Source organism: Geotrypetes seraphini, chromosome 9, assembly GCF_902459505.1.
Source record: "Geotrypetes seraphini chromosome 9, aGeoSer1.1, whole genome shotgun sequence".
Lineage (NCBI taxonomy): Eukaryota > Metazoa > Chordata > Amphibia > Gymnophiona > Dermophiidae > Geotrypetes > Geotrypetes seraphini.
In genome coordinates, this window is record NC_047092.1 from 24,591,886 (window position 1) to 24,617,893 (window position 26,008).

At 44.9% G+C, this 26,008-nt stretch overlaps 1 protein-coding gene across 6 annotated transcripts in view; it reads left to right on the plus strand.

The window, feature by feature from the left end:
* The window catches only part of MAGI2 (membrane associated guanylate kinase, WW and PDZ domain containing 2), a 1,098,994-nt gene that overhangs the window by 597,110 nt on the left and 475,876 nt on the right, over window positions 1-26,008 (plus strand). For all 6 annotated transcript variants that reach the window (XM_033957935.1, XM_033957936.1, XM_033957930.1 and 3 more), the window contains exon 5: window positions 13,279-13,486. In XM_033957935.1, coding sequence (XP_033813826.1) covers window positions 13,279-13,486 — 208 coding nt within the window. The remainder of the gene's footprint in view (window positions 1-13,278; window positions 13,487-26,008) is intronic.

Here is a 26,008-nt window from a genome sequence, read left to right on the forward strand (position 1 = left end):
TCCATACAGCGTCCAGGAAATTGTACGTTTGTCCTTTGTGAGTTCAGTATTTTTGAACAATTTTCCTTTTTTCGGATTGAATCACTCAATGGCGCCATTTGTAGAATCATGGCTACCTCAAACATAGGTGCCGGAAATATAGGCCAGGCATTTCAAAGCCTACATTTTTGTCACCTATGTTTGACATGAATCAAATCTATGGCTGTGCCTAAGGATGCCTACGGTCATTTCCAGTGTTAGCCACACCTACTTTGACCTTAGGCATCCTTAGGTGCCACCATAAATGCCATGTAGGTGCCTCTAGGTGCCTACATGGTTTTTATTTTAACAATTTTAAAATGGCTTTTAAACAGCTTTGCTGCTATGATGCCGTTAGTAGACTATAGGCCTTAGGGTTACATTCCAGTGGAGACGAGCAGGGATAGGTGAAATTTCTGTCCCCAAGCAACTCTCTAATATGTAGAATATTATAAATTACATGTATACTGTATCTCTCTGTTACCATTAGCACACGACCATTTTGTCAAATTACCACATGTGCCCTTTCTGTCATCCATTTTGTAGGTGATAAAGGTTCGTAAGATATTGAAAACTTTTCTTTTGAGAGAGGCTTTTGGAAAAATACCTTGAGAAGAATTTGTGATAGTTGTTGTACAGCTTTGGTTTGGGCTTTGGTTTTTTATTTATTGTAACAAATTTGTTGTATTTGGAGATCAGCGTTTTCTATCTATGTTTGCTTTAATTTATGCATGTATATTCTGCAACCCGCATAGATTTTGTGATGTGTGGGATATAAATATTTTAAATAAATATCTGTGTGCCAACCAGTTAGCATGTGGTAACCTTGATTCACTAATTGGGTAGCACAGACATGCCCACTCTCTGCCCCCTGACATACACATTAAAAAAAAAAAAAAAATTGGCACACAATTAGGGGCAAATTTATAAACGGCACCCCAATTGTAGGCAGCGGTAGGCATCCTACCGCTGTCTAACCAACCAATCGTGGGACACGTTTTCTAAAAATAAAACCCCCGAGGCAGGCTACCTACACTATAGGCGTCTGTTGTGGGCGCAGGTAGGCACCTAGGGATGCTTAAGCTCATCTGAGGCTGGATGTGGGCATGATTGCGCCTGGAAGTGGCCTTGGGCGAGCTTAAGAGGCACTAGGCATCTGAAATGTAGGCTGGTCTACATTTCAAATAGGCACGGCTGCTGAGCTGATTGCCGCAAAGAAAGCTCCCTGCTGTGATCAGCTGAGAGGCCAGGGAACCTCCCCTACCTATGAAATAGGCTGACAGGGGGAGGGGCCTTTGCTATCTGTCCAATCATTGTCTTTGGCCACTCCCAGTGCATCCCAGAATGTACTGGGAAGGATGCCTAAGACTCCAGTTGGCCCAGATGCCTAAAGCCCCCCTATGGGAAGGGCCTTAGGCATCTGAGCTAATCAAGACCTTAGGCTCCTCCCCATTATATCCTAGAATGCACCACAACAGGGAGGGCCCACTATTTTGCAGTTGTGGGCTTGCCAGCTAGAGGGTGTATGCCTCCCTCCTGCCGGACCTTCATTTTAAAAGGTATGGAAGGGAATGGGGGGAGGTCTTTCTGTTAGGGTTGATGCTGGGTAGGGTCTCCAGGTGGGTGAACTGGCCTTGGAATGGGGGGGGGATCACTAGGTGGCTGGGGGATGCTTTCAAGGGTGGCGGCAGGAGGAATTGGGCACTCCTCTTGCCATGGACAGTTGGGGGGTCAGGGATTCTGGCAGGAGGGAGTGGGGCATCCCTCCTGCTGGCAAACTTGCGGGGGGGGGGGGGTTCAGGAGTTCCCTGCCACTGCCGCTCAGCTGATTGCCGCAGGGAGATTCCCTTGCTGATCAGCTCAGCATTACATTACATTAAAATACATTTATAGACCGCAACACCTTCCAGATCAATGCGGCAGCAATGCGATTCTCTAAATGGCGCCTGTGACATGGACGCCAGTTAGAGAATCGGGGTGGTTAGGTGGGGTAATGGACAGACACGGATTCTGTATAGGACGCCTGTGTGCGATTCTTAAAATCTGCTTAGGCGCTAGGGCTGTGGAATCCCGGGGGTGGGTCTGTGTTGCTGTGACCGGGCGTCCTATACAGAATCAGGCCCTTAGTACATGCACATTTGGCAGCTTCCACAGGATGCCTGAGCATGTCCTGTGGTATGCCATTTTAAGCTGTGTTGGCACGCCTTAGCACCTAACCCTGCTTGATAAAAGAGCTTCTTAGTTTTTTAAATGCCATCATATTAACTAAACAACTGCACTTAAAAAAAGCTTTTCAAGTCAGTATATAGCTAAGCTGCAATCCTAGGGGAATATTCACTTGGAGATTAATCTTAAAAGGCACGTTCATGAGTAGAACAGCGCTTTAAGCACAGGAATTACCATAACCTTTTATTTGGCATTGTTGCTCAGAAGCAACATGTGTTTGCTATGGCTCTTATGGGAGATCTGGATCTCCAAATGCCTGTTACTTGGCACAGTTGCTCCTCATTCAACGTCAAGTTCCGTAAAGCCAGCCGTTTCACCATCTGCCAATTAAAGGGTTAAACTTATGCAAGTGAAAATGAGCAACAAGAGAACTCTTGTGTTTGGTGCTGCCCGAGCGGGATGGCATTGTCATTTGTATTTAGACCCCTGAGGCAGCCCTGATTGGGCAAAATGATGACATCGGGTTCTTGGCTTTCACCAAGAAGAATCTTTGAAATATTTAATCTGGGATCTGCTCTTTTTGTTGCTTCAGAGTACATAAGGAGCCAAGGTCATGGAATTATTCATCCGCAACTATTATGTCTGGGTTTATTGCAATGCTTTTATAAACCTCCATTCAGTAAACATCACGGTGGTTTACAATATAACCATAAAATAGTAGATTGCATTGGATTAGAGAAGAAAAAATAAAGAAACAGAGGCTATGGCTAATTCCATTCCACAAGCAATAAATAACTAAAAGGAGTCTTCCAACTTTAAACATTTAATAGTTGTTCAGGCTAACAGACCTCAGAAGTACCATACTGTATGCCTCTAAGCTTTTGAGATCATACAGACTCAATTTTTGTATATACGAATATAAATACTTTAAATATATATCAAAATATACTCATCTTCATCTACGCGGGTGGGGGTAGGCACTCCGACATAGACTATGTTTCGCCCCGAATTCCATTCCAGCCAAGCCAATGCCTAGCCTCCACCAAAAGCTTGAGAACAAATATAAGCCTTATGAGAAGCCGTTAACTGAGCTAAGGTGGGCTCCATTTGAAGGAAGTGAGTTCCAAAGCAGAGGGTACCAGGATATAAAAGACCGATTCCCAGTTCGAATCCAGATGTGTCAGCAAGAGTGGAGGAATAAAGAAAAGCTTATTACTCAATGAATGCAAAGATTAAGAAGTTAAAGTAATTGGGGCGTCATACAAAGTGGCCTAAAAACTAGTTCTAGTGTTTGAATTAAATCCAATCGCTTATATTGTAGGAAGCCAATGGGCATACAGGAATAGTGATCCGATATGTGTGACTTATGTAAAAGTCAAACGGCAGTGTTCTGCACAATGATGCTTGACAAATACTTTGAACATATTTACAGCATATACTGTACAGAGTTACCAGATTTTCCCGAAGGAAAATCTGGACCCATGGCCACGCCCCCCCCATTCTGTCCCATTTCGCCTGTGGCATGCCCCGTTCCGCCCCGCCCCCAGACGGCATCCATGCATGCATGTGTGCCTAACTTACCCCCTTTTTATGAAGCCGCCTTAGGCTTTTTTATTGCCAGCCTCGGCGGTAAAAGCTCCGACACTCACAGACTTCCTATGTCCGGGTTTTGGAAAAGCTTCCTTCAAAATTTGCGTCGGGAAGGGGCATCCGTACATGCGCACATGCAACATGATGTCACCACATGGCATCTGCGCATGTACGGACGCCCCTTCCCGACGCAATTTTGAAGGAAGCTTTTCCAAAACCCGGACATAGGAAGTCTGTGAGTGCCGGAGCTTTTACCGCTGAGGCTGGCAATAAAAAAGCCTAAGGTGGCTTCATAAAAAGAGGGTACGTTTGGCACCTAACTTTAGGTGCTTCTTGTAGAATTTGCCTCCAAGTGCATCTCTTTGTGACGCCTAAAATGAGGCGCCAATTTACTGCCTAAATGATTTACCTTAAAAACAGAATCAGCTTATAATTGAAAATCGTTTGTTAAGTGCAGTCTATTTTTTTAAAGATGAATTGTAATAACATAACATAGATGTAAGAGGAAGTGTGGAAGAACACTCTGGGCTAGCGTTTATAGCGCGCGCCACAGATTAGTGCACGCTGCCCCCCGTGCTACGTGGAAAAACTAACACCAGCTCAATGGCGGCATTGGCATCTAGCGCGCGCTAAGTGCACGCTAAAACCGCTAGCACAGCTTAGTAAAAGGAGCCCTCTATTTCAAGAACAGCATCGTCCTATTAGAACAGCGTCTCTCAAACTTTTTTTTATTTCTGGCACACGAAACGGAGTGAATGTTTTTCGCAGCACATTATAACTAACTGGAAATTATAAAATTGCAAAACCAACCAAAAATTTCATGCGAGAGTTATTTATTTAAAGTTCTTTAAGATATATGTATGGGTAAAAGTAATAACAGTGAAACTAAAGTAGATAGAATAGAATTGCTAATCAATGCGATGGATGAGCTTGTTTTTGAGTGCAAATTAGCTCAAAACGCGGCTCGATAGTCGACAAGCAAACGTGCATTTCATCATCCAGTTGTTCTCTTTTTTTTTTCAATTTAATTTCTGTCAGTCCTGAAAATCCAGGTTTGCAAAGATAAGATCCAAACGGGAACAAAACCTTGGTTGCTCAAGTTAGGATAAAAAAATAAAGTAAAATTCTGGAATCTCTTATGACACACCCGGAATCTATTCGGGGCACACCACTCTGCTGTGGCACACAGGTTTAGGAAAATAAATGTGAGGTGCAGCTGTGCTATTGCAAGGAAGGCTCTGTTTTGCGCAGTGTTAGCTAGATGGTTTACCTCGAGTGGTTGCAGAATTTCAATGTACCCATTAAGAACTCAAATGGAAAAAATTTGAAATCAGATTGTCTTTCAGCTATCAAAACCAGATCATGTTGAATGGAAAGCTGTTGCCCAAAGCCTTGCAGCATTGCAGAATAATTCCCTTTTCTGTTTTTTTGCTACATGTCCTACTCAGGTCCGCATTGTGTTTGCACTGCCTGCTTCAGTACTTCCTGCCCAATTAGCAAGCTCACACTATTTAGGAAATGCATTTTTTATTTATTTATTTATTTTTTGCATAACACACACAGTCATTGCATAACCATACTATTTTTGACATACATTGTATGAGGAAACATCATTTTGGGTTCATAGACAACTCGGCGAAAGACAAAGGCGCGCGCTGACAACTGAGCGCAAGATGGAGGCGCGCACCGAAGAAAATTACAGTTTTTAGGAGCCCCCCCCCCAGTTTACTGAATAGAGATCGCGCCGGCGTTGTGGGGGATTTGGGGGGTTGTAATCTTCCACATTTTACTGTAAACTTAACTTTTTCCCTAAAAACAGGGAAAAAGTGAAGTTTTCAGTAAAATGTGGGGGGTTACAACCCCCCACACCACCCACAACGCAGCGCGATCTCTATTAAGTAAAGTGGGAGGGGTTCCCCCATGCCCCCCCCGTTGGAGCCGTAAAAAGAGTAATTTTCTGCGGCGCGCACCTCCGCGCTGCGCTCAATTGTCTGCACGCGCCTTTGTCCTGGCGCGCTTTTGACCTGACACCTCATTTTGCATTGATCGTTAAAGAGGCAGTGCCTGAGGATTTCCGCGTGTTTATCTCGAAAATGAACCCTAACCCATGGAGGCAGCACTGGGGTCGGGGTAGAATGATGGAAGTATATGCAGGATTTTCGTAAAACCCTGCAATTGTTTTCCCCTCCCTTCGCTGCATACTTTTCCATTCGCCAAATATGCAGAGAAAAGCCTGCCTGTGGCACGGCTAGCCTGCAAACATTTATAAGGAAACTTTTTTAAAAATCTGCTTTCAACCCCATGAGTACCTCAAAAATTGCTCTCTCCAAAGCTTTCCATCAGGTCTTTTAAGAGTACTTTTACTAAGGGTTACCATATGTTCGGGATGGGTTTTTAAAAAAATTGTGTGAGTCTGTCCAGGTTTGGCAGGGCTGACTTACAAGGAGTTTGGTGGCTCTTCTCCTCTTATCTCCTTGGTGCTTGAGCATCACCCTCCCCCCCCTCCCCGATCCCCCCTGCCATATGCGCCCCCCTTCCCTTTCCCCACACCTCTAGTTGTTCACCGCCACAAGTAACAAGAACGTCAATGTGCTCGTCACGACCCCCGTCATCTTTCCCGCCTACGTCACTTCATATGTGTGGCACCCGGAAGTGACATCAGCAGGAGAGATGACGTGGGCGCAAGGATCACGTTAAAGTTGTTGTTTGCGGCGGTGAATGACTTAGAGGTAAAGGGGAAGGGAAGGGGGTCCATGCGCATTGTGAGGGGAGGAGTGGGAGGAGGGGAGCCGACACCCCACCAACATGGCACCCGGGGCAGACCCCCCACCCCTCGTTCTCCCCCTTACTACACCACCGCTTCCAGTCACTTGCTGTGGAGAAGTAGTATATATATATATATTTTATTTTTTTTTTTTTGCTCAGTATTTGAGCCTATAATATCTTATGTCTTCTGAACAAAATCTTCCTTGAGTTACGTTTATATGCTAAATGTATGCCTCTATTCCATTTAAAACAATTTACCCAGCTGGTTTTAAGAAAGGTTTGGACAAGTTCCTGGAGGAAAAGTCCATAGTCTGCTATTGAGAAAGACACGGGGGAAGCCGCTGCTTGCCCTGGATCGGTAGCATGGAATGTTGCTACTCTTTAGGATTCTAGAATCTTGCCACTCTCTGGGGATTCTGCATGGAATATTGCTACTCCTTGGGGTTTGGCCAGGTACTAGTGACCTGGATTGGCCACCTGGATTGGTCTGACCCAGTAAGGCTATTCTTATTCAAGCTCACAAACCAGCCAGGAATATTGTAGTGAGATCTCCTCCAGCACTTACCCTTAGTGTAGCTTCTCAAACCGCTGAGGTGCTTCACAATAGAGGGAGCCAACTTTGCCCCCACAGAGCACCCAACATTTTGTCAGACCCTGGGATAGATGACTCACACGCATTAATCCCTCGTGCAGCAATGCCGTATCCTGAGCCATTAGGCTGTCTCCACAATAGGCATTAGACAGCTTCCCACCGCTTCCTCAGATTTTAAGAACTTTTAAGGCAGAAATATTGCACTCTCATAATGAATGAAATTGCATAGAGCTGCCTGATAAGTAATGGCTGGCAGCTGCAAGCAGCATGGGTTATCGCATCTGCAGGCAACTCCTGTTGATTTCAATGGGATTGCCCACAGCCATGGTTGCCTGCCATTTTGTAGCAGATAGGACGGCATATGGCACTTTCCTGCTTATGATAATGACATTGTAATTTCTTTCCTACGTTGCTTAAGTTGACAAGAACAAGAATAGTACAGTACTTTATGGTGATGTTCAAGAAGAAAAAGCTTGGGAATTGTAGAGGACAATAAACAAGGCCTGAATACACCGAGCCGGGCGGCAGCCACCAGGACTGGGCATTTGCTGTCGTGTAATAAAACATACGGAAAGGGGATTGGACTTGGAATGCCACCTTTCTGTGAGTGCAGTGGTTAAAGCTACAGCCTCAGCACCCCGACAGGGAAAAATGCTTGCGTACCTGAATAAATTCATGTAAACCATTCTGAGCTCCCCAGGGAGAACAGTATAAAAAAAATTGAATAAATAAATAGTGTGACAAGTTTCAGCCTCTGATAGCCAGAAGTGGTATTGTGACATCATAATGCCTCATTCCACCAATGCCTAAGAGCCAGCTTCATCAATGATGTCATAATAACTTGATTGTCCTGTACTTGACCCACTTTTACTACTTTTTGATTTCTAGAGTGGTGCAGTGGTTAAAACTGCAGCCTCATCATTCTGGGGTTCTGGGTTCAAACCCTCACTGTTCCTTGTGACCCTGGGCAAGTCACTTAATCCCCCCATTGCACCAGGTACATTAGATAGATGGTGAGTTTGCCAGGACAGACGGGGAAAAAAATGCTTGAGTACCTGAATAAATTTATGTAAACCGTCCTGAGCTCCCCTTGAAGAATGGTATAGAAAATTGAATGACGGAATGAAATGAAATATATACTATGGGTACTTATTTTGTACCTGGGGCCATGGAGGGATAAATGACTTGCCAGAATCATAAGGAGCGGCAATGGAAATTGAACCCAGTTCTGCTGATTTCTCAGGCTGTTGCACTAACCGTTAAGGCTTCTCCTCTACTCTAGGATTCAGCTGGGGGGAGGGGGGGCGCTTATTAGACTGCATCTGAAGCATGGCATATAGCAATGTCTCTCAAACTGTGTGCCACGGCACAGTGGTGTGCCCCGAAGAGTAGGATTACCAGATTTTACGTATGTAAAATCCGGACCCATAAACCCGCTACCAGGCCTGCCCACTCCATCCATCCCCGCCCTGTTATGCCCATGCCACACGCCAGCTTCGCCCCCTAGCCCTGCCCCCTGAATCTGCTCATCTCAGTCATGAGGGCATTCGAGCATGATGATGTTGCACACATGTGTGTGATATCACCGCACTGCATCTGCACGGGCACGGTGCCCGTCCCGACACGATCTACTTTTCAAAACCTGGACAAAGTGCCGGGTTTTGAAAAGCTGTCCGGACATGCCCTCTAAAAAGAGGGCATGTCCGAGTAAATTCAGATGTCTAATAACCCTACTGAAGAGATTACAGGTGTGCCACGAAAGATTCCACAATTTTACTTTTATTTACTTCGTAAGTATACAATAGAATAGATGACATGTAGGTCACGCAAGCAAAAGTCTGACAACGTTATGAGCGTCTGTATGCGCAAGGATACAACTACTCAGACAAGCATCATTCTTTGACACGACTGGCCCTGGGCCAAAGGAGACGGATGAGGAAAGCAACCAAGAGACCTCTTCTTTGGTAATTCTGAAACGAGTTACTAGCTTTGATGGCCAAGACTGGTCAAGGTGTGTATGTGACATTGACAACTTCCCAAGTACGTTGACCTGTACAAGAACAAAGCCATCACTCAGGAAACTCACCTTGAATCCTGTTTGAAGTATTAACAAGAATACTCAAGAAATGAAAACAAGATAGTGCAAAACGTTTAGTGGGGAAGTCTGGAGAGAGGAAAAAGGATTGTCCTAAAGACTAAAAGCTTGGAAAAAGGGAAATGCCTTTTTTCAAAGGTTAGAAATCAAGAAAGAGAGAGGGAAATTCTGTAATTAAAGGAAAGATATCTGGAAAAAGGAAAAAAAAACTTGGAGAGAGCAAAAACGTCTAAACCAAAAGACAGAAATCTGGAGAGAAGAAAATAATCTGAAGCCAAAGCTTTGAAATCTGGACAGAAGAAAAAAGCCTGTCTTCACAGGGTAGAAATCTGGAGAAAAGGAAAATGTATGTAACAAAGGAGAGAGGGTCTGGGAGGGGGGGTTTCAGCGGGGAAATTGTAGATGGGAAGCTGTGCATTGCAAGGGGATGGGGGGGATTTGGGGGGGTGATTTTGTGTGAGGTAGGGGCATTCTTTACTTTTGAGCATTTCTTGCAGCTGTTGATTTTGATGTTATTGTGTCTGCAGCTTGAGATTCATTGTGCATTGTATAATTTGAAAAACTTGAAATAAAAATTTAAATATTAAAAAAAAAAAAGAATACTCAAGAAATGCTGGAGCCATGCAATGGCATTTTTGCTCTGGTAACATCTACAATGCCAAGCGTTAAATGTTTGGTTCAAACCCAAAGATCTCTCTTATTGTTCAATTGAAAGCATTAAATATGCAGCTAGACCACAGAATTCTTGAGCGATATTTAATCTTTACCGGCAATATAAGCTTTATTGATACCCCCGAAGAAGCCCGTTGGAGCGAAACGGATGGGATCTCCGTTGGGTCATTAAGATAAATGCTTGATACTATGAAGCCATATGCAAGATCATTCAAGATTTCCAATATAGAGCTACTGGTTAATTCATGCTCAATTGAACAATAAGAGAGATTTTGATATTTAATAACTATATTAATTTATAATTATAACACATATTGAATCATGAAAAATTAAATCCACATAAAAATTAAAAAAATTATACAGGGGTTTTTGACCAGTGATGAAACCCAACCCCAATTGGTTATGATCTGTTTGATTATAGTCCAGGGGTTTTTTGAGGTCTTTTCTCCTCTGTTTTAAGTTCACATTATATGTTAAACTGAGTGTTCCATATTATCTGTTAATCTAAGGATTTATATTTTGGACACTCAACCACGTTTCCACTAGTTTTTTCAGTTTATACTGTGGTTCAAATCCAACACACCACATTGCTCATCCCTACTTTCTTTTCCTAAATTTAACCCCCTCTTTTACTAAGGTGCGCTTATTGATTAGCGCATGCAAACTGATTTAGCGCGCTAATGGATTTAGCGCTCGCTAAACGCTAATGCACCCATTATATTCTGTGGACGCATTAGCGTTTAGCGCACGCTAAATCGATTATCGCGTGCTAAATCAGTTTGTGCGCGTTAATCGGTTAGCACACCTTAATAAAAGAGTGGGTAAGTATCTTTTGAAAACTTTCTTTTTTTCAGAAGACTTTTGGTATTTCCTTAGGGTTTGTCTTTCTTTTTGCCTTGTTTTCTCTGATTAGGGTATGTGAGTTGGAAAACTGCAACTGTTAATGTGTAGTTTTTTATTGTTTTTAAGGTTTTAGATTTTGTATGGATCTTGTATGATGGTTTCTTCCCTTTTTTTAAATAGTTGGTGTTCTTTTCTGTGTTCTATAATTGGATTGATTATTGTGTAAGCCGTTTTGACTTTTTACATTCAAAGGGATATCAAGTTTACAATGCACATAAACACAGTGTGAAGCATGCTGGCAGCTGCATTATGCTGTGGAGATGTTTCTTCATTGGTGGGGCCTTGGTACTTGTAAGGATAGAAGGGAAGGGATTTTGGATTTAGCTCAGGTCTTTTTTGTTTTTTAATTATATCTCAAATCGAGTTTCATACAAGTACAGTCAATATATTCCTGTACCTGAGATAATGGAGAGTTAAGTGTCTTTGCCAAGATCACAAGGAGCACAGGTGGAATTTAAATTGGGCTCCTCTAGTGCCTGGTACTGTAGCTGTTTGGATAATCCTCTACAGGGGTAGGCAATTCCAGTCCTCGAGAGCCGGAGCCAGGTCAGGTTTTCAGGATATCCACAATAAATATGCATGAGATAGATTTGCATCTCAAGGAGGTAGTGCATGCAAATCCATCTCATACATATTCATTATGGATATCCTGAAAACCTGACCTCCGGCTCCGGCTCTCGAGGACCGGAATTGCCTACCCCTGCTGTACTCCAATTATTATTCTGTGCTAGCGATGTTTGATATGCTTTGTGGATAATGCTGCCTTCCAGTGGTAATAGAGGAAAACTGCATCAATGAACTATGTAACTTGTGCCTTGATAGGGCAAGGTGCTCTAAGAGGTGCTTCTGTGTTAATATCACTATATTTTCCATCAATAGAAAGAAAAGCCCATGGCCCCAGACTCTCCTATCTGTCTTTCCATAGACTTCAGAAGGCATTACTTAAATTTAGCGAAGGGCAGAGCTCTGTAACAATCATTCTAAGTTTCATTTGATCCTGCAGTGAGTTCTATATTTGCTTGTTTCAATGAATGTCTTACAAGTTGAGAAGCAAAGTTGAATTACTAATTAATATCTGTATAACTGTATAGAAGCAGTATGATAGTTTTCATGCAACATATTCCCCCTCATAGCGTGGGTTTTAGAACTTCAGAAAACTAGTTAAAACCAACCTGTTTAACCGATTTGTAACCAAGAGCACTTAAACCTTCCCCCTGTACTCTTATCACATGTACTCGATATCCCTACATTGTGACTTTATGTAACCAAAGTCTTCATTGTTATTTTTTCGCTGACTGTCCAGCTCTTCTTGTTGTAAACCGCCTCGAACTACTATGGCTTTGGCGGTATATAAAATTATTATTATTATTATAGCAGCGGTAGTAACTGCTCCGACACTCATAGAATTTCTATGAGTGTCAGAGCAGTTACTGCCGCTGCCGGCACTAAAACCCATGCTATGCGTTCGTAAAAGAGGGGGATGGTTTTTTGCCTTATGGTAGTTTACTTTTGGCATAGAAATTTGTCTGTGTAGAATCTAAATCATGATCTCACAACCATGTATGTAATAGAGTAAGTAAGTGCATGCATTTGGCTTTCATATCTGCAAATATTTGAACTCATTTTTAGATCATCGGTTTTGATTTTGTTCAAATAATATTCAGGTTGTTTTTTTTTATATATTTTGTAGAAACATCTGAATTTACTTTATTAGTTTAGATTAGTGTTTTAAAACAAATAAGTGCATGAATTTAAGAATATTTCAATGAGCATCTCTGAATTTGAATTTTTAAGACCCAAAATGTGTGAATATGAAAATAGAAATCAATTCACAAATAATCTGAATGAATTCAGATTGATTTGTGTACTATCTGTTGAATTGAATGTTTGACCTATGTTCCCTTGCCCACCCTAGTTGAGGGAGAATTCCAATTTCATTTGAGCTGGTTCACCTGCCTCTTTAATTGTGTACCTCAATATCGACAGATATATTTTTCATATTAAGTAACATAAATCTGTCCCAATAAATATATTTCAAATGTAAGATGGGATGTAAGGCTTTGCTATGTTCAAAATTTCAATATGTTGAGGACAACTTTCAAAATATTTTACACCTGCTTGCACTGGCGTTGGCTTTCCCTCTGATGTCACTTCCTGACCCCATGACCTGGAAGTGATTTCAGAAGGGAGCTAGGATGGTGCGAGCAGCAGGCTAGAGTCCCTTGCTTGCACTGGCAAAGATTTTAAAGATGTATGAGGCAGGGAAGGGAGGGCGGAGAAGTGCTGGTGCCCCCACCAAGATGGCTCCCGGGGGTGGTCCACCCTCCACCCCTCTTACTTATGGGGAATATGCTATGTGGAACTTAAGCTGCAGTTTAGGAAGTTTGTGCAACACCAGGGGTTTTCTTATTTGTGGCATGTTCAGGAGGAATTGGAGGTACAGATGATCATAGCTGTTCTCTATCTCCTCTGGCAGAATCAAGTGAACATGAAGACAAGAGCACAGACGCCTCAGGTGAGATTCCTTCCCAGCCTTATGCTGCACCTGTGTACAGCCAGCCCGAGTCAAAGGATGGTACTGATGCAAAGAAGCAGATCAAACCTGAAGAAAACGATGAACTGGGCCCTTTGCCAGATAACTGGGAGATGGCGTACACGGAGAAGGGGGAAGTCTACTTTATCGAGTGAGTCCTGTATCCTTTCCCCCTCCATTTAAACATGAGAATATGTAATTAAGAGACATCCATGTGTGTGATACTACCGCGTGTGCAATTTAAAACTGGATGAACTATTAGCTTAGCTGATAGCGTTATGACTTGTGCATTAAAATGTCTAGGCAAGTAATGGTGTCCTCTCTCTATCTTCAGATCCATCTCCTTTTTTATTTGGATAGAGAGATGGGAGATACAGTGACATTACTTTTTAGCTATATTTGTACAAAGTTTTTTTTCTGTTTTTTTTCATGATTAATACGCATTATGTTTATATATTTTAAGAGAGCAGATGTCTAAGATCACTTGTCTTAATCCTAAAAGAGCGCATTTTATCTAAAATGAAAAAAAGTCCATATCTAGCTAAGATAAATGCACATTTTCACGTAACTTAAAATCTCCAAGCACAATAAAATGATACAAATGTCTAGTAAAAGAAGTTTAAAAAGCTGTTACTGTAGCTAGCTGATACAATTAACATAATCCCCTACCTTTACACTGCAAAACTGGAAGTACATAAGAATAGCCTTACTGGGTCAGACCAATGGTCCATCAAGCCCAGTAGCCCTTTCTCACGGTGGCCAATCCAGGTCACTAGTACCTGGCCAAAACCCAAGGAGTAGCAACATTCCATTATCTCAGAGTAAGCAAGATTCTGGAACCCCAAATAGTAACAACATTCCATGCAGAATCCCCAAAGAATAACAAGATCCCAGAATCCCAAAGAGTAGCAACATTCCACGCTACCGATCCAGGGCAAGCAGTGGCTTCCCCCATGTTTTTCTCAATAACAAACCATGGACTTTTCCTCCAGGAAATTGTCCAAACCTTTCTTAAAACCAGCTATGCTACAAACCATCTAATTCTACTTAATTCATCAATACCAGAAAGAATCTGCCATTATAACCATCATTTCTCCTCCTCTGGTTGCCTAAACGTTTGATTCACAAACAGAGCCCATTGGACAAAGTTGTTTGTCTATTACCCTATTAATATCCATTAGTTGCGTTTCTGTGATGCGCAGCATGTCGGTTATTCAGGGGGGGGAATTCATCAAGTATTACTGTAGGTATATTGAATTATTTAATCGCTAAGGTTACTTCACAAGTCATTTGGAGTCCTTTACGAAAAGGGAAAGTCTATAAAGGCACTTATTTAGAGCCTCTTCTGAAAGGAGAATAGGCATCTGCTATACCAGTGTCTTGCAAACTTTGCAAAGCTGCAGCATTCTAAACTGGGTGCTGCGGCTTGAGAGCATTTGGAAATGCACGGATTTCAACGCATGCATCATGCACGTGCAGTACATGCATGTATCTGCACATGCGTGATGTCATCAGGTCGACGTTCACACATGCGCGAAGGCCCTCCAGATGGCAGTGGAGGGTGCTAGAAGAGGAGGCGCGGAGAGTTGGAAAGGCGCAGGAGAGGCGCTGGCGCCAGCTGACTGCCAACAGGGCGCTGGCACCTCTCCTTCTCCCCGACGTTTTGCAGCACACCTGGAATCTTCTTGTGGCATACAGTTTGCAATACACAGTGCGAGACAAATATGAGTGCATATTTTAAGGCATGGCCACTTTCACCAGTTATACAATTGGTACAAATGGTATAAAGTAGGCATGTAATTGTGTGCCCTGCCCACATCCTGCCTATGTGTTTGCCCATCTTCAAATTATGCTTCATTGCATTTAGGCACCTTTGTGTAGAGTAATGGGCAGCTGAATATTGGCATTTACGAATATAGAGAATGTCACAGGGACAAATTTCCCCGTCCCGTCCCCTGTGAGTTTTGTCTCTCTCCCTGCCCCATTCCTGTAAGCTCAGCCTTCACCGCACAAGCCTCGAACAGCCAAGTAGAGGTCTGCACGGGAACAGGGATCGTGGGAATCCTGTTGGTCCCACGGGGGTCCCGCGGGAATCCCCTCTAACCCACAGGACTCCCACGGGGACCCCCCTCTGGCCCACGGGACTCCCACGGAGAACCCCCTCTAGCTAACGGGACTCCCACGGGGATGGAAGGCTTTGGAAGCAGGGTTCATCCATATAATATAATGGACATGTCAGCCTTAGTAAAAGAAGGGGTTTATAAGTTAATTACCTGAACAGAAAACAAAAAAAGGGGTTCCACCAAAGAGATTCCACAAGGAAAACATCAGCGCAAACACAAAAGAAACTGTGTAATTGATGATGCTGTCAGAAGTAATTGCTGCTTTTTATGGGGACGGGTGAGGATGGAGAGGATCCTGATGGGGACGGGTGGGGATGGAGAGGATCCTGACGGGGACGGGTGGGGACGGAGAGGATCCTGGCGGGGACGGAGAGGATCCTGGCGGGGACGGGTGGGAATGGAGAGGACCCTGACGGGGACGGGTGGGGACGGAGAGGTTCCTGGCGGGGACAGGCGGGGATGGAGAGGATCCTGGTGGGGACGGTTGGGGATGGAGAGGATCCTGACGGGGACGGGTGGGGATGGAGAGGATCCTGGCGGGGACGGAGAGGATCCTGGCGGGGATGGGTGGGAATGGAGAGGACCCTGACGGGGACGGGTGGGGATGGAGAGGATCCTGGCGGGGACAGGCGGGGATGGAGAGGATCCTGGTGGGGACGGTTGGGGATGGAGAGGATCCTGACGGGGACGGGTGAGGACGGAGAGGATCCTGGCGGGGACGGAGAGGATCCTGGCGGGGACGGGTGGGAATGGAGAGGACCCTGACAGGGACGGTTGGGGATGAAGAGGATCCTGATGGGGACGGGTGGGGACGGAGAGGATCCTGGCGGGGACGGGTGGGGACGGAGAGGATCCTGGCGGGGACGGTTGGGGATGAAGAGGATCCTGATGGGGACGGGTGGGGACGGAGAGGATCCTGACGGGGATGGGTGGGGATGGAGAGGATCCTGGCGGGGATGGGTGGGGATGGAGAGGATCCTGGTGGGGACAGGCGCAACTCTCTACATGCAAGTGCCGATTTAAGCGATTTTTGGGACGTTTTGATTATGCTCCTATATATCTCTTTAAGTCCAGTCCCGGAATGAGAGGGCAACAGAGGAGTGGATCTCATAAGAACCCAATCCTTAGCCTTTATTTATTTTAAAAATGTATATACCGCCTGAGACCTCAGCGGTTTCCATACGACAAACATACATATATTTATTAGACCACATTATTTGGTGTGCAGTTCAAAGCAATTTACAGACTGACTGCAACTTGAAAGGATCTTCATAGCCTTGTTTAAACAGTGTCAGGAGGATCTTGTTTTGAACCTGACCTATGTGCTCTTTGTAGGTTTAGGTTGTGGCACTTAGTTCAAACAATAAAACGCTTCTAATAAAGCATCCACTGTGATTTGTATAGCACGCACACACACACACACACACACAGTGCAATTTCTTCCTTCACTCAGTTAATATATGGTATGCTAAGCAGAGAGTAAACAGTGCACGGTACTATTTAGAGATGTATTGAAGGCATTAGTCATCGGCCGTTCTATACTTCTGTGTCGACGATCAGAGGCCGGGGAGGAAAATAATGTTTTAGCTTAGTAAAGCTTTCTTTTCAGGAACAGCTGTGATTGGCAGTCTTTCCTGTTAGCTTCATGCGGCTGGCTTATGAAGCACATCCCTTCAGGCTTCATTTATTTTCCTTATCGTTCGTAATGCAAATATTATCAGTCGCTTCATTCTTCATTATTGTAAGCCAGGACGTCCCCAGAAGCATTAGTCAATGGGTAACAACAATGGGGGTCAATGTCTTAAATTAACATGTATATTCAGTGTTGCTGAATATATATAAGCAACAGCATGCCGGCCCAATCCATCTAGTTCAGTTTTGCTATGTAGATTTTTCAGATAGCAGACAAATATCCCTGCTCTCACTTGGCCCCATAATATAGAGTATCAGGCTGTTCAGTTAGATTTTCAGTCTGATACCTAGGCCTAGATTTTTATTTTTATTTTTTTTAAACGTGTAAAAAAACGACGGGCTGCTATCGCAGACGTTATAGTACTGATTTTAAAAAAGGAAGTCATTCTCCAAAACATGCTCATACAAATGAGGTTGGTGGAGAGTAGTGAAGACTTGCTAAATTGGTATGTGCCCATCGCTAGTTATAGTGCACATGCTCAGAATAAACCCCTCCCTCACAACAACAGCAGGAGAGATGCCCAATGTCTCCCGCCACCAGCCTCAACCAACACCTTCCCCCTTGGCAGAAGGAGAGTTGCCACCAACCGACCACCCCCCCCCTCCCCGGCAATGGGAGAGATTCCCATTCTTGCCCACCTAACTGACACAAACACACGGGAAAGATGCTCAATGTCTCCCACCACCAACACCCAACCTCCCTCCCCCTTCAGCAGTGGGAGAGTTGCCCACGCTCTTCCATCACGCAACCCTCCATGTCTCCGGGGAGAGGAAGGCCCACCATTTTGAAGAGGTGGGCCTGCTGGCCGGAGGGAGTAGGCATCCCTCTGGCCAGCTATCTGAAAATAAGGTAAGGGGGAGAGGGTGGGAGGGTCATCAGAGGCACAGGGAGGGGTTGAGTGATGGTGAGAGAGCATGGACAACTCTCCCGCTTTTGAGGGAAGTTGGTAAGGGTGTTGGTTGGTGGCAACTTGGCAGGAGAGAGAGGGCATCTCTCCTGCCAAACTTCAATTTGGGATTTTTATTTTTCAAAACACACACAAGAGATGTGTTTTTCACATTGCTGTCACTGTACCGGCAGCTCCGGACCAGTCGCTGATTTTTGTCGCCAAAAGCCAACGCTGCACTGTTTATAAAATCCTACCTAATGGCACCTACTATATGCAGTCTTAGGTGCCGTAGGCGCACTGCCATTTAGGCCAGGATTTTCTTGATCACAACCAGCCATGGGTTCGCTTATTTTGTTGGGGATGATCTTAAGTAATAGTAACAACCCTTAGCAATGTTCACTTTGGCTAAACTTGGAATCAAATTCTCCTTTCCTTTTTCCAAAATGTAAATTAATTAGTCTTTATTCACCTCAGTAAGGGGAGGCAGGGGGGAGGGCGGTCCACCCCAAGAGGATGCCCTCTTGGTGGGGGTGCCAGCACCCATCCTCCTCTCTGTCCCCCCTCCTTCCACCACCGCACGCCGCTTCCCTTCCCCGTACCTTTGTAAGGTTGACAGTTATGGACTTGCGCCTAGGAAGTGGCGTCAGAGGAAGAGCTGATCCTGGTGCGAGCAGCAGTTTGGGGTTGCTGCTTGCACTGCAAACATTAAAGAGGTACGGGGAAGGGGCATGCAGCAGGAGGGGGCGGGGTTGGTACAGAGAGTGGGGGAGGGGCACCTCTCACCTTCGCTATGCCACTGATTTACCTCAAATCAACTTGCCCACCAGAGGCTGAATGCCAGAAAATATTTGACTTGTGTGACATAGCAGCTGCCGTAAAGGGGGATGTTGAGTGCGCCTAACACACAGAGGCAAATTTAATCAGAGCCTGAGAAAAATATTCAGAGTACACAACAGAAAGAAGAGTGCCCATAAATATTCCGTCAGCACACTCCATTCTGCCTACAGATATGCTCACGAACACCTGTTCTTCCCAATCTGTGCAAGCTTTTTATTTGCCTCTAGCATTCTCAACACCGCTATATTTATTCTGTATAGCCGCTCCAATCTCATAACTCCCATTACTTCCAGTGGTAGCGATTTTTTTCCAATTTTACCACATTTTTACTTTGTTAATTATTTAAAATATTTTCAAGAATGCTGTGGACATGTGCACTGTCTTCACAAGTTCAACTCGTAACTGAGTATTTGCAGCAAAAATATAATATGACTTGCTTTTTGCAGCACGTCGACGCATCAGTGCTTTTTGGACCGTTTAGCTTTTCCCCATATTTTCTACCCCAGGACTAGCAGGGACCCCTGAGGAAGATGTTCTTGTCGAAACATGGACCATTGTTGGATCCACTACTCTCAGAGGACTATGTCCTAAAGGTTTTTGTTATGTGGATTGCTATGTTGATTTTTCTAATGAAGTCCATATCAGGAACATCGTCTCTCCACAGTGTTTCTTTGGTTTCCCATGCATAATACTGGGATAATTTTATAAAGCATTTTTTCTATGTGTAAAGCAAGTTTCACTTGTGAAAAATAGCAATGGTAAGCTTGGGCCTTAATGTACATGCTTAAAAGTAGGTACACTGAAAGATAGTGCATAGTTTTTTGTGATCTGTGCAGTCATTCTCAGAGATGTAGTTTGGATGGAACTGTGATGTAAACTAACTAAACTAAACTAAACTAAAGCTTAAGTTTGTATACCGCATCATCTCCATAAAGATAGAGCTCGGCACGGTTTACAGGTAAATTCAATAAATGAGGGAAGGACATAATAAGAAATTAGAGGTTATGAAGAGGATAGCTAGCTTTACATTTTCAATAGATAGCTTTACGTTTTGGAGAAAAGCCAGGTTTTCAGATGCTTTCGGAATAATTGGAATGAGCCTAGGTTCCGCAGCAGGGCAGGGAGGTTATTCCAAAGCTCAGTGAATTTGAAGGAAAGGGATTTCCCTAATTTCCCTGCATACGTGACGCCTTTTAATGAGGGGAAAGATAGTTTGAGCTTGTGGGCGGATCTGGTAGTGTCAGGTCTCGAAGAATTCCAGGATAGTGGGATTAGGGGAGGAAGAATGCCATGTAGGATCTTGAAAATTAGGCAGGTACATTTAAAGTGAATCCTAGAAATCACCGGAAGCCAGTGAAGTTTTGACAGAAGCGGAGAAACATGATTGAATTTGATGTATGTACAAACTTTATAAAATAGAGAATGAATGTATAAAGTATACATGCTGTGCACTGTCGCACATCCTTACCGACACTTTTTCCCTGGAGGGATTTTACTATTCTGGCATTGTGCCAGAGTTATTGAAAGAGCAGTCAGCGACAACCTAAGACTGCCATCTACTGGATGTTTCTTGCACCCCTGAGGCAGGCTTTGAGGCAGAAACACGGACCGTGTCGGGTTTATAACACAAATTGAATTCAACATTTGATAAAGACTCTTCTATTGACTTTTTAATAAATATACCTTTTTAATTTTCCAGCCGAAAGCAACAGCACAAACTTGCTGCCCGTGTCGCGTCGGCTATCCCTCTGATGTCACTTCCTAGGAGCGGGGCCCGGAAGTGACGTCAGAGAGAGGCGACACCGATGTGGGTAGCAAGTTCGTAATGCTGCTCACGCAGGGAAAATGAAAGCGGTACACGCGCACAGTAGGGGGGGTCAGAGAGGAAGATGCCTGCGCCCTTTAAAAAGACCGCGCCCAGGGCGGACCGCCCACCCCATTTACTAAGTCAGTGTTCTTCCTTATAGGCATCTGTACATGTCTGATTTTTTTTCTCCAAGATGTTCCTTTTCTTCCTCTTGTTATTTTCTTGCACGCATCTACGTTATTTCTTATCCTTGGCTAACAGCCACTGTGTGAATGCAGAAAGTGGCAAATTTTGTTGTTGAACTAGATGTATTAAATATAGATTCATCCAAGCAAGCTGTGGAATGCAAACATTACTCATCTTTTATTACACAGACACACAACAGCTGTGCAACTCACTGCATTGAGCAGAGCTTCCTTATATACTGCTGAAACATGCAGTAAGCGTTGACATTTTGTAAAAACAAAAAGGGTTTACGGTAAATCATGATAGGAGTCTTAGTGCTGAGAATGCTGTATATTTGAAGGGGATTTTTATGCCCAACAAGCTTCAACATCCAATATCAACCAAGACCAGGAAGAAGGGCTGGAGGGGGGTAGCAGTTCTGATTCAGGATGCAATCAGACTACACAGAATCATCGTTCTCTAGCTAAATGAATTAGAATCTCTTTTACTGACCCAAATGTGAACTGAGGTAACCTTTCCCGCCCCCCCAAAAAAAGGTTGACTCGAATATAAACCCCCTTCCTTTTTACCGTAAACCCATTTTGTTTTTACAAAATGACAACGCTTACTGCATGTTTCAGCAGTATATAAGGAAGCTCTGCTCAATGCAGTGAGTTGCACAGCTGTTGTGTGTCTGTGTAATAAAAGATGAGTAATGTTTGCATTCCACAGCTTGCTTGGATGAATCTATGTTTAATACATCTAGTTCAACAACAAAATTTGCCACTTTATGCATTCACACAGTGGCTGTTAGCCAAGGATAAGAAATAACGTAGATGCATGTGAGAAAATAACAAGAGGAAAAAAAGGAACATCTTGAAGAACAAAAATTGGGGGGGGGGGTGGGGGGGTTAATGTTCAAGTGCAGTGTCCTGCCTGACTCTGCACCCAGCGCCCTCCCTCCCTGTCCTGCCCTGCCAGACTCTGCATTCAGCCCCCTTCCTTCTATGGTGGATAAGGCTGAGTCAGTTCTTTGAATCTCTGCGGCTGTTAGGCAGGTGACAGGGAGGACAAAAGTAATGTCGGCAATGTAGCTATAATAATATTTAAGCTTTTTAGATGAGCTTCCAGGGAGGAGAGAGAGATGTTGAAGAAAAGGGGCAATAGAGAGGAGCCTTGAGGGGACACCACATATGCTGGTCTATTTATCGTATAGGGTGTCTCCAGACTGTACTTGGTAGCTGTGACATTTTAGGAAGCCTTGGAACTAGCGGAGGCCATTTTCCAATAAAGGAGCCTAAGCAAAGCAGCAGTAAGTCGTGGTCCACTGGGTCAAATGTGCTGCCGAGGACCAGTTTTATCACAAGTGTGTTAAAAGACCTTTGCTCAGTATGTCATTCAGGAGGGAGGCGGTCACAGTTTCTGTGCTGAATAATGGGCTGAAGCCTGATTGGGAGTCATGGAGTAGCTGAAACTGTTCTAGGTGGTTCATTAGTTGGGACTGAACTAGTCCTTCCATTAGTCGTATGAAGAGGGGAGTTAGGGTCTGTAGTTGTCAGTCTGAGTGATTGGTTTCTTCCTGTCTTTCAGAATAGATCCGATGATGACGTGGCCTCTTTCTATGGGGCTACTGTAACGTAACACTAGTTCTTTGCTCTAAAACATCGCTATCACGTCTACAACTAATTCAACATGCAGCAGTACGACTCGTATGTGGATTATGGAAATTGGAACACCTACAGCCCTACTATTTCAAACTACATTGGCTGCCCATAACTGCAAGGATCAAGTTTAAATTAGGCACCACTGCCTTTATAATCCTAAGAGGGAATGCCCCGCCAACTAGCTAACAGTGGGCCGTCCTACTCCTGGGTGCCTCCAACGGATATTCCACCAAAAATTTTTTCCACTTAAAATTCCCAGCATGCAACACTATAAAGTCTACCAGGCAAATTACTTTATCCATCCAATATCAATTAGCAAAATGCTGGAACCAACTACCACTTATACTACAATCTTGTGACCACTATCTCAGGTTCAGAAAACTTTTAAAAGCATTTCTGTACCAAGAAGCCTATGTAAAAAGTTCAACTTTGCTTTAGTAACTGGCATTATCCCAGGACAAGCAGGCAGCATATTCTTGACTGATGGGTGACGGCACCGACGGAGCCCCGGTACGGACACTTTTAGAGTGATTGCACTCTAAGAACTTGGAAAGTTCTAGAGACCGCACCGCGCATGCGCGAGTGCCTTCCCGCCCGACCCCGACGCGCGGTCCCTCAGTTTCTTAGTTTCCGCGGAGCTAAGAAGTCGCATTTTCAACGGCTGTTGAAAAATTTTTTCATTCGCCTTCCCGCTCGCGTAAACTTTTTCGGGTTCTTTTTGCCCTTCCATTTTTCTTTCTTTAAAAAAAAAAAAAAATTTTCTCTTGTTTTGTCGAGTTTTCTTAATTTGACCCGGCGGGGCCTACTGCCATTATCGAGGCCTCGGCCTTCGATTTGGCAGAAGCCGTTTTTCCGTTCATGCCCCCTCAGCCCGGGTTCAAGAAGTGCCAGCGGTGTGCACGGCCTATTTCCCTAACAGACCCGCACAACTGGTGCCTTCAGTGTCTGGGTCCGGAACATCAGGCCTCTACCTGCACCCACTGTGCCACTTTGAAAAAGCGGACTCTCAAAAATCGAGAGATACAGCAGAGACTGCTTTTCGGCACCGACATGTCCGATCCCACGTCTTCGGCGCCGGTCTCGGTACCTGTTTCGTCGGCACCCACCTCATCGACGCCACGCGATACCGCGTCGACGTCGCAGCATGCAGGTAAGCCGGCTAAGAAGCCTTCCCCGCTGGAACGTCCTCCGGTCTCCATTGCAGAGAGTCCAATCCTGCCGACCGTGAGGCGCCAGCGGAAGCGCTCCGCCCCTATTGAGGTGAGTCCCTCGACATCGGGCTCCTCATCTCCGGGGCGTCGAGCGGCACCGCAGGTACCGCAGAAGAAAAAAGCGGTACCGGTGCCCTCCCTTGATGATCGCATTGCGGCCATCTTGCAGGTACAGCTGAAGGAACAGCTCAAACAACTCCTTCCAGCTCTCCTGACACCGAGCCCTCCGGTATCGGTCCCCACTGAGCAACCGGTACCGATCGTGGAACAGTCTGTATTGTCACCATCCACTCCTTCGGTACCGGTACACTTGGCCTCATCGGCATCGATGCCTGTCCTCGCACCGGAGCCCAGGTCTCATCACCAATCGGTTCAGACATCGGCTCCGGTGCGACCGATAACATCGCCCGGTACCGCGTCGGTGAGGTCGGGTAAGTCGGTACAGAAGTCCCGACACCGAGAACCATCCACCCCTGAGTCTCGGGACCGTGGTCCCCATGTTCGAGACCCTGATCTGTGGGGCGACTCTGAAGAACCCCTTCAGTCAGAAGGTGAGTGTTCATCAGAGGAAGACGAGCCTGTTCTGCAGGATATTTCCTCCAAACCTGATTCCACCTCTTTCTCTTCTTTTTTAAGAGATATGTGTGAATCTCTTTCCATTCCTTTGGAGGCTGAGTCTAAAAAGTCCAAAGCTTTTTTGGACGCTCTTGATTTTGACCAGCCTCCAAAGGAATTCTTGAAACTCCCTTTACATGACATCCTGAGGGAGACCTTTTACAAGAATCTGGAGACTCCTCTTACTATCCCGGGAGCTCCTCGCAAATTGGATTCCCTTTATAAAGTAATCCCCATTCCTGGTTTTGATAAACCACAGCTCTCTCATGAGTCTCTTCTTGTAGAATCCACCCTCAAGAAGTCCTTGGGAGCTAGTGTCTATGCCTCTGTCCCTCCTGGCAGAGAGGGTAAAGCCATGGACAAATTCGGTAAGCGACTTTACCAGAATGCGATGCTTGCTAATCGTTCTGGTAACTATGCTTTTCATTTTTCGTTTTATTTAAAGCATCTCCTTACCACCATGGCTTCCTTTGAGCAGTACCTTCCTGTGGGAAATCGTGAGGCTTTCCATCAGTGCTCTTCAGCTCTTTTCCAGCTCAGAAAATTCATGGTAAGGTCTATATATGACACTTTTGAGCTTACCTCTAGAGCAACAGCCATATCTGTAGCCATGCGCCGTTTGGCTTGGCTCAGAGTCTCTGAGCTTGATGTTAATCATCAAGACCGGTTGGCTAATGCCCCTTGTTTAGGGGATGAGCTGTTCGGAGATTCTATGGACTCAACGACCCAGAAGCTCTCGGCTCATGAAACCCGCTGGGATACCCTTCTTAAGACTAAGAAAAAACCTCCACCTTCACGGCCATTCAGACACCAAACGGCCTATCAGCGGCGTTTTGTGGCTCGCCCCTTGCAGCCTTCCACTCAGCAACCTAGGAGGCAGCGGCAACAGCAGCGGCAAACACCTAGGCCTCAGCAGCAACAACCAGCTAAGCAGCCTCCTCCACAAAAATCGACTCAGCCCTTTTGACTTGATACTCGAGGGCATAGCCAGCGTTCAACCATCTCCTCTCCTCCCTCAACCGATAGGAGGACGACTGTCTTTCTTTCTCAGCCGGTGGGAAGTTATCACTTCGGACCAGTGGGTCCTCAACATCATCCGCCACGGCTACTCTCTCAACTTTCACACCCTTCCGGGCCAAAGTCTACCAAAAGAGTCTGCTTTGCACACTCCTCAATCTGCCCTCCTTTGTCAGGAGGTTCAGTCCCTCCTGCTTCTGAACGCCATAGAGGAAGTTCCTCTGGACCAAAGAGGGCAAGGATTCTACTCCCGGTATTTTCTAGTACCCAAGAAAACAGGAGACCTCAGACCTATTCTAGATCTGCGAGATCTCAACAAATGTTTGGTCAAAGAAAAATTCAAGATGCTATCTCTAGCTACGCTTTATCCTCTCCTCGATCACAACGACTGGCTATGCTCTCTCGATCTCAAAGAGGCCTACACTCACATTCCAATTCATCCGGCCTCCAGACAGTACCTTCGTTTCATGATCAATCACTGTCATTACCAATACAGAGTGCTCCCCTTCGGTCTTGCCTCCTCTCCAAGAGTGTTCACAAAATGTCTGGTAGTGGTGGCAGCGTTTCTACGCTTCCACCACCTTCAGGTTTTTCCCTACCTGGACGATTGGTTAATCAAGGCCATTTCATCTCAAACTGTTCTTCTGGCCAC